The 12,335-nt window shown below is 39.2% G+C and overlaps 1 protein-coding gene across 4 annotated transcripts in view; it reads left to right on the top strand.

The window, feature by feature from the left end:
• myo16 (myosin XVI) overlaps window positions 1–12,335 on the top strand; it is a 178,879-nt gene that overhangs the window by 101,939 nt on the left and 64,605 nt on the right. For all 4 annotated transcript variants that reach the window (XM_066686750.1, XM_066686749.1, XM_066686752.1 and 1 more), the window contains exons 12-17: window positions 963–1,028; window positions 3,045–3,172; window positions 5,942–6,047; window positions 7,257–7,374; window positions 8,343–8,490; window positions 11,350–11,467. In XM_066686750.1, the coding sequence (XP_066542847.1) occupies window positions 963–1,028; window positions 3,045–3,172; window positions 5,942–6,047; window positions 7,257–7,374; window positions 8,343–8,490; window positions 11,350–11,467 (684 nt within the window). The remainder of the gene's footprint in view (window positions 1–962; window positions 1,029–3,044; window positions 3,173–5,941; window positions 6,048–7,256; window positions 7,375–8,342; window positions 8,491–11,349; window positions 11,468–12,335) is intronic.

The raw sequence follows: 12,335 nt of genomic DNA, 5'->3' as shown, positions 1-12,335 counted from the left end.
CCTTTTGGAGACACACAGATCACTAAATTGTAAGGGGAATACATGTTTTAGGGTAAGAGTTAGGGTCAGGGTACTACTACTTATGAATAAGCTAAGTGTAAGTCTCCGCAAAATGAGTGGAAGTCTGATGTGTCCACAATAATACATGAAAACCAACTTTTGTGTGTGTGTGAGTTATTTGTAACATTAGTATAACTTTACTGTAAGGTAGTGTTTGAGACAAAACATCTTCATGAAGTGCTTATGTAGGTATGTGGTTCTCTGGAGGCTGACCTGCAGTAAAGTATTACCTGAATATCAACATCTTTCAGTAGATGTAGTTTTCTTTTGTGTGTAAATGTTGATTTAGTATGACCTGAGCAGTGGGTCATTTTATTATCTGTATAACATACTTGGCTCCATTGCACAGTGCTCCCTAGGGACTACATTAGCGGCAGTGCTAACCTAACCAGTTTACCCATTCAGAGTCCATGGCTGAGGAGGCAAGTAGTTAGCTGCCGTTCTGTGGGGAAATGTTGACATTAGCCACACTAATGCAGTAGAGCAGATCTCTCCCCAGGCTTCTTCCTGGCAGAGTAGAATAATGGTTTTCCTCTGTCCTCCAGCACTGCAGAATTCTGCCATATCTTCGGGCACAGACAGCTACAACTGCTACCGGCAATTCACTAAATCTAGAAATACCATATAACCATTTTATAAAAATTATACCACTTTTACTAATCATCCAATCATTTCTTTGAACTCCAAAATGTTTACATATTTAACTTAATTTCTCTCTGTCTTTTTATTTTTTATGCCCTTCTTTCCTTTGCTTTGTTGTTTTCCTTCCTTTTCGTTTTACTTTCCTCACTCTTTTTCTTGCTTCCTTTATTTTCTTTATCTTTGTTTGCTTGTTTGCTTTCTTTGTTTTGTCCTTCTTACTCTTCTTTTTTTTCTTTTCCTCCTTTCTCTTTTCTTTTCAGACTTACATTGGGCACATCCTACTTCTCATCAACCCCAACAAAGACCTGCCTATCTATTCTAATTTGGTAAGTCGTATATGTGGTGTGTGAGTGTTGTGAACATTGCTGTTATGTGTGTTGCTGGCGTGTGGAAGAGGTGGGTCCTGTGCATACAGTGGGAACTTGGCTTGATCTGCTGGATTAATAATTTTTTTTTTCCTGTCAGTGATACTCAACATACGCCTTCCTTCTTATCAAGCACCAAGACCTGCTCTTTCCTTCTCTCCAACTCTATCACCCATCTTCCCATATCTTTACTCCCCTTTCTCCCCTCCCTCTTAAGAGATGCTCATGTTTCAAGTTTAGCCCAGGATGACCCCTCTCTTGCGGATACAGCTGTCCCATGCATACTGTGGGTTTGGGGCTGTGGGACAGTACTCATTAGACTGTTCAGTCAGACCCTGCTCACTGGAGAGGAGAAATAAAAGATGACAAGATGGCCATCTGTCTGTTTTAACGCTTTAATGGTACTTAAGGTGGCTCTGAATGGAGCCTATTCACATAAACACTCCAGTATACTTTGAGGTCCAGCTTGGTCAGTGGGTGGGGAGCCTGCTGCCTTTGAGCCTCATTTCAAGCTTGGGTTCTCCTGTGTGACCCCTGATGGGCTTCGGGAGCAGAGTGACGCACACACATGTCTCATCATCTGTGATCGCCACACAACACTCACTCTCTCACTCTGAGGCCTGCTAGCCCCATTACATCACCTCACCAGTTTCCCCCAACTTTCCCTTCAAATCTAACTCTACCTTCCTCTCTCTCAACTCCACCTGCACTGTCCACTTTGCAGATGTGCAGATCCACTTTTAAACCCCCCCCCTCCCTCCCCATTCCATTCCGCCCCCCACCCCCTCTTCCTTCCCTGTAGCCTGTGGGGGACATGTAGCAGGGGGTATGAGCTCAGAGTTCTAAGCACACTGTACATGTTTCATCAGATGAAATCACAAGCTTAAGCTCCACACTGTCCACAGTGATTGGACACTTAGTGCCACCTATATTTGTGCAAAATAGCTGTTTTGATCACTTTAAGAACATATTTTGTTATGGGTATGGTTGATAATAATAATTCTGAACTCTGAACTATGATTAAAATCATAATTCTAGAGTGACATACTCATAATTAACACTTCTAAAGCATATTCCACTCAGTGTTAGTGGTCATAAAAGCTGCTTTGGTTTTTTACCTTGACCCTTAAACTGGGCAAAGCAGTTAAAATATTGATGATGATATTGTCAGGTGTTGATATTGGATGGGGCTAATGAATGTACTCAACATTTCTTGTTTATTTATTTGTTGTTCTCTGCTTCATTATATAATGCCTCTCTCTCTCTCTCTGCCTCTCTGCCCTTCCGGTGTCCTCTGAGCCTTATTCTGTGTCTGCATGCATGCTGAGCCTCCATGAATGCACATAATGAGACCTCAACATTAGTTTCCTGTTCTCTCCAAGTGGGGCTCAAATGTAGCTTGGCTTGTGAATACAGAAAACTGTCTGTTTGTCAGGTTTTGGATGTTTTAAAGAGCATCACCAGGTCTTTCCTTAGTTTTATACTTGGTGTCTTTGATAATTTGTTCTTATTATTCAGCAGCAAATGTGGTTATATCACACACTTGTACAGTGTTATGTCACCCACTCTCACTCTGCAGGTGACTGACTAATCTACAGACAGTAAGTTGTGTAAAGGCTAAAGTTACACCACCTGACAGCACTACATCTGGGGAATTATGAGCACTACTTAAATGTGCAATGCAGGCTAATTACAGTTTTCTGTGTTCCTTTATATATATATATATATATATATATATATATATATATATATATATATATATATATATATATATATATATATATATATATATTATTATATATATATATATATATATATATATATATATATATTATTATTATTTTTTTTTTTTTTTGCTCGTTTTTTCTTCTCATCATTCTCCCATGTCTCTTTCATTCTGTTTTTTCTGCCCCTCGTTGTATCCTACTCCCTCCCTCTCTCTCTCTCTCTCTCTCTCCCTCTCTCTGATATACTCAGGTCAGTCAATTGTATCTGAGCTCCAGTGGCAGACTCTGCTCCTCTCTTCCTCCTCACATCTTCTCCTCGGCTGAGCGCGCCTATCACATGATGCTGCAGGAGCGACGCCCACAGTGTTTCATCATCAGGTACAACACTCCAAATGATGTGAAACAAATGTGTCCTCTTTTTACGTTCTTCCAGATGTCTGGGCACTTCCTGTACAAGAAGAGGTTTAGGTCAGTGCAGTTCCTAAAAAGCTTTTCTTTAAGAATAAGTGTTGATTATGAGCCTTTACAAAGATACTGATAGTAAATGGTACTCATATCATTGGCTTAAAAGTTATTTCAGGTATTCATCTACTTTAAGGTATCTCCTGACATCGCTTGACAAATTTACATATAGAGCTACAGCTAGTAGAATGAGACACTGGAGCGGCTCCACATGAATTAAAACCACCATATCCAGTGGCAACCCCTGCTATTGGGCTCTGGAGCTGTGTTCTTTAGTGTGATGGAACACCCTCTATATATGGACTGGTTCTTCAGTTGAAAGGTAAAATTATTCCTGTGAGTAACATCACCTCAAAAAAAAAGTGACCTGAAAAGGAGCAAGATGCTTCTACCTCTGTCAGAAAAGCTTGTCTTGACAAGTCCAAGGGCTGAGATGTAACCTGTTTTGGAACAGAGGTTGCCATGGTGATGTAGACTAGTAGAAAGTGATCTAATGTTGAGACCCTGAGCACATTTTGATCAATTTAAGATGAAATTTGACTGGTTAAGGAAGTAATCCTGCTTTGAAAAACAGGCTTTTTTGTGTGTTCCAGTGCTTGGGGATGGAGAAATGTTCTGGTCAGGTCTTTTCTCTTAACCTCTCTATGGTGCACTGCAACCCACCATGTTAAACCTACTCAGAGAGTAATGTCCTGTGGGGAAAAATGTAAATCCAGGTCTGTTTAAAGCTCATACAGAGATTAATGACTGCAGGGGTCTCTCTGTGCCCTGCTCTTGGTTTCCTCCTTGGCTGAAAACATTGCTGATTGCAATTAAATCCAGGCTTTGAATTTTTACTCTGCTGCCATTGCTGGCACATTTTGCTGATATTTAGAAAATCTGTCAACCATTATAATGCCCACACTGCCTAGGCCATCCATCACACACTCCCACACAGTACTCCTGCCTCTCAGGTGAAGGGAGAGTGGTGATGCTGCACACCAGCGATTACAGGCTGAAACAACAATGGCAGAGTCATTTTAGAAACTTAAACACACACATAAAATTGCATACCTCTAAATGTATTGTGCCCTCAAATTTGAATACAACCTAGAGAGTTTCTAAGTTCACTTTTCTAAATATTTTCCCACACTTCTCTCTCCCTTTTTCATCTCTTCTTCTCCCCTCCATTTATGTAGCGTTTTCTCTCTCTCTCTCTCTCTCTCTCTCTCTCTCTCTCTCTCTCTCTCTCTCTCTCTCTCTCTCTCATCCTCCAGAGTGTTGTATCTCATTACAGCAGTCCATGTATGTTCAATTATGGAGCATATCTCAGCTTATTGCTCATAACACTAACAAATTTTGATAGTCTGAGTGACCGTTTCTATTTAAGATGATGGCTCTACAAACAAGACCTTCACTCTACAAGGGAAGGTCATTGTACTGAATGTAATGCTAGTTGGATGAACGAGGACATGTTGCTGACAGAGTATGTAACACAATGGCAGAAAATAGTTCATGACTGTCAAGGACACCAGAGGGAAAAAAATGAATGAAGGCCCTTGTGTACTTATGTATTTGTTTGTTTCAGCAAGGGCATTTAAATGTCTGAAAGGTACGATCGGCGTAAAACCAACTCTCTGATTCTTCATACAAAAAAAAATAAGAAAACAAAACCTCTTAGTTTCCAATCAGATTCAAAATATGAGTCATTTATACTTAAAGATATGAGGAAATCTCAGAAAACAATGACAGTAGTTTGTAAAATTGGAGCTCAAATTACTAAGTTTTTAAAAAATAGATAAATATAATAACCAAGCAAGATCATAGTGGTCAAACCTGGTCACCTTACATAAACAATACCAGTTTCAGAAGGCGTAAGTTTATGTAGATTGCAAGCAATTACTGATAAAAAAAAAATGAAGATGAGGGGAAAAAAGCAGGATGTAATTAGTTTCAGACATTCAGATGTCTACTAATACTTGACCACATAAAATATTCAAAATTGTCTGTTTGAAGGTGATTTAAAATATTTGTACAGTCATGTATTGTACAGTTTGCTGTACCTTTGAATAAGGTGGTCAGCTCTGCCACCTAGAGCTCAAAAGCTGAATCAAGGAAGGAGTGACCAGACTATTAGGCTTAAAAGGAAAACATGCAGACAATGAAGAAATGGAGGTCAAATCTTTTACTGACCGTAGGGACTATGCTTTGCTCCAGGCAGGGAAGCTTCTGCCTCAGCTGATAAAACTGTAGCATGAAAACAGCTCTATATTCTCTCACAATGTCAACACTGTTTACCTGCAGACTGAACGAAGAGAGCCAAACTCCTTTAGCCCGAGGCAATCAGATGTCTCACTTCACAGTACCTGTCTCTTTTCATAATCTGTGTTCACATTCGCCTCAGAGTCCCAGCACCAGCCATCCTGATAGTGTAGTCTATCTGAGTCTCCCACTCATCAAAATCAACAAGATAATTGGCATCACACTTATACAATGGGACCAGTGTAATAGAATGTTTTAAAAACATCTGCCAAGTATTGTAAATGTAAAGTATATTATGTTAAGACTGAACAATGGGGTTTAATCATGTTATACTGAAGGTTATAACATGTTATGCAGGCCTGTTTAATGCTGTGGCATATATGGCCATTATTAGAATTTATCATTTATATCCTAAAAAGAACAACTGCGTTTGTGTGTTTTCAGTGGAGAGAGTGGTTCTGGAAAGTCAGAGGTGTGTAAGCACATCCTAAAGCATCTGTCTGCACGCTCCTGCCCCAAAGACTTCACACTGGAGCCTCGCATGAAGCATGTGAGTATTTCCATCACTTTAGTCTAATTACTGTTATAAGTTCAAGTCGCTGATACTTCTGCCGTTCATGGCCTGGAGCCGGCCCTCCCATTCCCCAAGCACTTAGCTGCTAGCCAACAGGGGCATCTGTTAGCTAGCATAACAAAATTGGGAAGTTAGTGTTCTTCAAACATTGAGAGTGATAACAGGGGCAGCCATGGTCTAATAGTAAGGAAAGTGTGCTTTGGATTGAAAAGTTGCTTGTTTCATTCCCTCAAATAGCAGGAAAATTGGGGGAAAAATAAACAGCCCTGTCCTCCTTCTTCAATCCATAACTGAGGTGCCTTTTAGCATGGTAGCTAACACACAACTACTTCCTGGGTGTGTTCACTGCCTCTAGTGCCCTTGTTTGTGTCATCACTGCCATGGAAGTTACATTTTGTTGTATGTTGTTCAATGAAAAAAACAATTGCACATTATGTATCGTCACAGTTTAACAAGAAGTGGCTGACATCACATTTCTTTGATGGTTCTTGCATTCACATTCTAAGCTTGGTAGTATTGTGAGAAATTGGGGAGTAATTTGTAAATGAATCCAAATATATAACAGATAGATAGACCCTACTTTTAGATGTAGGGCTACTATCATGCTTACTGTGTAAGTGTGTGTCAAGAGCTGTGCAGAGCTACTAGTTTGAATACTCTTCATGAACATATTTCTCATGTTTAAGAAGACTACAGGATTTGAGGCACTCCTGGTCACTGGAGAATTAAACGCTTCAAGCAAATGCTAGGGGAGTGTATGGGGATTTTTTTTAAACCCCCCCCCTCCCTCCCCATTCCATTCCGCCCCCCACCCCCTCTTCCTTCCCTGTAGCCTGTGGGGGACATGTAGCAGGGGGTATGAGCTCAGAGTTCTAAGCACACTGTACATGTTTCATCAGATGAAATCACAAGCTTAAGCTCCACATTTAGGTCAGTATGAATATTTAAAGGTTTGCACTGCTGGGTGTATTTACAGCATGTAACTGTGCCACCTGGTGGTCAGGCGTAGAGCAGCATTTGCTTTCATGCTTCCCAATTGCAGAAAGCACATCCTGTAGATTCTAAAATATCAAATACTGTATCATAATCCAAGAATAATGTAAGGGTCATATGTCACATCTTACATCATTCAATTCTTTGAAATGAGAGTTAATGAAATTGTGTCTTTGCCTGATTGTTTCACAGGTGAATGTCATCCTGGAAGCTTTTGGTCATGCTAAGACTCCAATGAACAGTAATGCAAGTCGCTTTATGAAGCTGCTCACCTTGCAATACTGTGAAAAGAGGAGGACACTGCTCAGAGGTCAGGGACATATTCTGTTAAATTTACAAATTAGAATGGGAGATAATGAAATATTTTGCTAGCTATTTTGGGCCCTTTTTGTTGCATTCATAATGCTATATTAGCACCACATAAAGATTGATGAGCATTTTGAGCATGTATCATATTATGCAAGCAAAAAAAAAAAAAAAAGATATAAGGTCCCAGATGTAATGAAATGTTTATATTGTGTTGTATTGCTTTTTGTGCTGAAACCAAAAACAAGAATAAGATAAGGTTGAGTGCTGCTTTAAAGACCCACACTCTTGTTCACACATGATTTCAAACACCTGTATCAAGTGATCTGAACAAGTGAGATGAATAGCTGTATATACCTGGCCTTTCCATGTCTGGAATGTGCTTCCATTGACCACATGTGGTTGGATACTGTAAATGGAGGAAGGGTACCATGCAGATTAAGCCTCTCTGTAGAGGAAGTGATTAATGAGGGTATGGTGAGAAGTTCACTAGGTTCTTCTTCCATGACATTGGGGAAGCTTGAAGCTTTCACACAACAAATAATGTGTAGTCTTCCATTGGTTCTGTTTACACCTGCATCCAATGCTGTACATCCAAGACTCATTGCTCAAAATCACTGTTAGACGTTTCATATCGCCCACCTCTAGAATATTTAGTTATAATATATATATATATATATATATATATATATATATATATATTATTTCTAGTATGGTAATGAGGCTTTGATCCGAGAGAGGGCGCCAGCACTCCATTTATATATCGGCAGATATATTTGTCAATTTTTCTTTTAAAAAACAAAGCAAAACAAACTTAAGCTTTCTCTCACACGTAATAGAAATATGCATTTCGAAATGCTGTTATTGTTGGTATGGTGTAGGTTTATGTTTTTCTGTTCCTAGTCTATCTGTTTCCCCTTTTTTTTCTTTTTTTTGGGGGGAATTGAATTTACTCTGTTTGTATGTGGTCAGCTCGTGTGTACACCTACATGCTGGAAAAGAGCCGGCTTGTCAGTGTTCCTCATCAGCAGCAAAACTTCAGCATCTTTTATCTGATGGCTAAGGGCCTTTCAGCTGAGGAGAAAAGCAACCTGTACCTCAACAATGTCTTAGCCCACAGGTAAACACACACACACACAGTAGATATGCGGTTTGGGTTAGCCAGAAATGCTGTAAAGATGTGAGCTCTTCTACTCTCTCTTATTTTAGAGTGAAAGAATCTTTTTATCTTTTTACTTTTTACTCCTGTTTAATTCAGTATTTCATTTCATGGTGTTATTGTTTATTCTCCCACCCCCGAAACTGCCTCAGATTATAGGAATAATAGCTATCAGGCTTAAAGTCCTATTAATATATCAGACACCCGCTGAGTAGCTGAACAGTTTTGCCGCTGTTTGTTGTTTTGGAAAGACACCTTACTTCTACTTGAATCAAAGATTTGTTTGAGGAAACCACACTTGTTAATGTTTAACTATAGAGCAGTGCACAAAGTTAGAGGAGACCTAGCTACATAAGTCTCTTGAGTGATGGCGTAGAACTACATTTAGCCATATTCATCATTTTTCATGGCTGTTTTTGCCAACTGTGATGTTCAGTTATATTTAATGCAGGTCAGATGATATCAGATTATAACATTTTGTACCTCAGTGTCATAATTCTAACACAACATGTCAAGTCAGGCTGAATGAGTGAAATAGAGCTTTTTTTAAATGTATACATTTTTTTTATTTTACAGTTTACAAGATGTTTTATATTACATCTCACGATATATCATTCGGCTTATGTTTTGGTGACATGCTTATGGTGATTATCCACTGCATGGGTCTGACTCGGCACGGCACGCTTAAAGGTTGTTGCTTTTTCCACTGTCAGGGCTCCTCCGCATAACTGAGCCTATGACGTCGCAAATCCCCACCTCTAACATACAATGGTGGCTTTGAAAACCTCAACAACGGCGGTGGTAAAGTTAGGCACGGTTTATTAATCGTGTATTTGCATGTTGTTTTCATTTTTTGGACTGAACACAGCTCCACACCCCAGTTCTCACAGATCACTTTTTCTTGTTGCACATTCGGCTTTCACTGGAAATTTCAGCCATCAGCTCAAGGAGCATATAAACCTCTTCAAAACACCTCAAGGTAATGTTACGAGCTGTCGTTGTGAGTCTGATTAAAAAATAAATGTGAAAGCTGCTGTAAGAGATTTTACAAGCGACGAGTTTGTGCTGGACTTTAAAGAGCTCTGTATTTCATGGTGATTGACATGGCTTTGGCCAGTCAGCGCTCTGCAGGGATTACACGTCACCATTTAGCACATACTCGGCATGAGTGGAACGCGGCGCGAGCTGGGACTGAAAACTTACCCAGTTCTGGTTCCAGGGACCAGGTGTCATATTTGGCCAGTGGAAAAGCGCGAGTAGAGTTGTGTAGGTTCAATGCAGTGGAAAAGCGCCAATACTTACAGACAGTAGTTATACAATGCTTTTGGGGTTTTTTTCTGACAAAGAAGACTAAGGTTTTGTCAATTTGACATTAGACTTGACCAAAAGCTGACCAAGTCTTGGTTGATGGTTGATACCTTGATGTCAATTTTCATGACATGTGGACATCTGGGTTTACTCTACTATAGCCACCTTACGTAAAGACATAGGAGGTTTACTTCAAATATAGAGTAATAGTTGTTATAAAAAAAATGGTGACATTTCTTGGTCATTAAGGTATTTATAACTGACATCAGCGACAAGCGACAACAACACGACAGCTTTTAATTCCAATTAAGTAAGAGCAACTAAATCTCTCAGAGAAAGCTTTTAAACATGCAAACGTCTGCTTAGCCACTATGAGCTGGCAGATCTCATTAAATGGTTAGAGCTAATTAATCATCACACAAACACAAACTCCAGGATTAATCTGGAAACCATCCGTAGAGGACAGCGTGTGTGTTTGTGTAAAAGTTCAGCCCTTTCTTTCTGTGATGTGTTATTCCATGTACTGCTTAAAAGTTTTGCTTTCACAACATGATTGTGCAGAAACCTCTGAAGCGGGTCACAGGCTCTAGTGAGTGTGCGTGCCTGAGATTTTGTTTAAATTGGCATGTTTTGTTCATGGCCCAAAGGTTAACCTCATTTATGTCATCTTTAAAGCAGTCACAGAAATTGTGCCTGTCCTGGTTTTGATGCTATGGAAGATTGACCCTGAGTTTCTGTGCATAAAAAATAAATAAATAAACGTGTGTGTGTATGTTTAGCTTAAAATTGGTTTGATAAATGCCTTTAACATTTCACTGCTTTAAAGGGAACATCTACGATTGTGGGGAACTGCAGATCTTTGTTTATGTTTAAAGCTCAGGGTATTTTAAGGTGGATAGGTATGTTTGGGGAGAAAAACAAAGGCTGTTGGTCTGTGGTTGGAGTTAAATTTGTCTGTTTTTATTCACCTATTGAATTGCCACAGAAACATGTTTGTATCTCGTGCTACATTTTGTAGCAGTTTCACTCCGTGTGTACTTGTATTATTATTATTATGATTATTAAGTTTTACTTTTATATACACATTTCACATACTTTCATGCAGTTAGCACTCATGAATTTAGAGTGGGTTCCTAACTAAGTTATCTGAAACAGCAAGAAGAAAAAAAAGTCAATATTACACACCTAAGAAGCAGGAATAAACAGTACCCTCATCTTTTTGAAGCCTAGCATATCTGACGGAGTCACTATGTTTTTTTTTTGTTTTTTTTTAATACTTTTTCTTTTAAGAAATTGACACGGGGGATTTTTGTGTTAGAAACTGGTCTAATGTGTTTAGAAACAGACAATAGAACTGATTCTCTCAGTGTAATGGATGTTCAATTAATTTAAAATGTAAAGGCAGACCAGGATATTTAAGTTAAACAGTTTTCTGCTGCCTGTCATTGCAGTGAATGTGAGATGTTAACATTTATTGTTTTTGTGAATTTTTGTGTATTTTGTTTTGTATAGGTACCTGAGCTCAGGGGCATTGGATGCATCTCCTGCAGTAGGCACGGCTTGCTCTGAGAGCAAAGAGAAGCTGACAGCACTGAGACAAGCCCTGCGTGCACTTAATTTCAACAAACTGGTAAAGCTGTACATTCTTACGAAGTCTAACACAGGCACAGCTCAGTCGTATACAATCGCTTTGCCGTAACTCAAGCATATTTTGTTAGATTTTTTTCAATACGTTAAATTCCGCATATTGTATTCTCCAGATATCCTCTGAAATGAGTAAAAAATCAAAATTGCATGAGCTATAAAATTGCAGCTGATCTTGATCTCTACCTGCAAATATTAAGACCTAACCCAGCACAGTACACATCTGTACTGTGTAAAATCTAAAACCACCCATTCATTGACTGATTTCCCCTAATTTATTTTTGAATATCTGGAAGAAAAGCAAGTCTGAGGGATATATTTTCCCCTGCTTCTTATAAAGTCAAGTCAGTGATCAGTTCCAGGAATCACAGACGGATACAGACAGTTATTGTGCGCTTCTGTCACAAATGCAAACTCAAGGATACTAATTCACACATCAGATTTTCTGGAGACATATATTCATGCAATATAAACTTATTAGTCCACAATTAACTTTGAGCAGACGTTAATACATACCTGTCTGCTGGGAGTAAAAGAAGTGTATGTTTTTGGGCCTGTAGTACAGTGGGTTTGTGTGTGTGTGTGTGAGGTGTATAGCCTTGGGTGTTGGCAGCAGTTCTAGACATGGTCTTATGCTGCGTTATAGGAGTTACAGTAAGAGCACAGTAATAGTACTCTCTGAAGCTCATTACCGTATGTCTGCAGACTGATGACTTACCAGCTAATAACATACAAACTTGAGTGGCTTTTACTGCACCGCCACAACAACCTCACTCAATGTTTGTGTGTGTGTGTTGGAACCCAACTTTGATTGTTGCATTATAGCAGTATAATTACACAGTATGTGGGGGAAT

Source organism: Hoplias malabaricus, chromosome 12, assembly GCF_029633855.1.
Source record: "Hoplias malabaricus isolate fHopMal1 chromosome 12, fHopMal1.hap1, whole genome shotgun sequence".
Taxonomy (NCBI): domain Eukaryota; kingdom Metazoa; phylum Chordata; class Actinopteri; order Characiformes; family Erythrinidae; genus Hoplias; species Hoplias malabaricus.
This window is presented reverse-complemented; position numbering and strand designations above follow the sequence as displayed.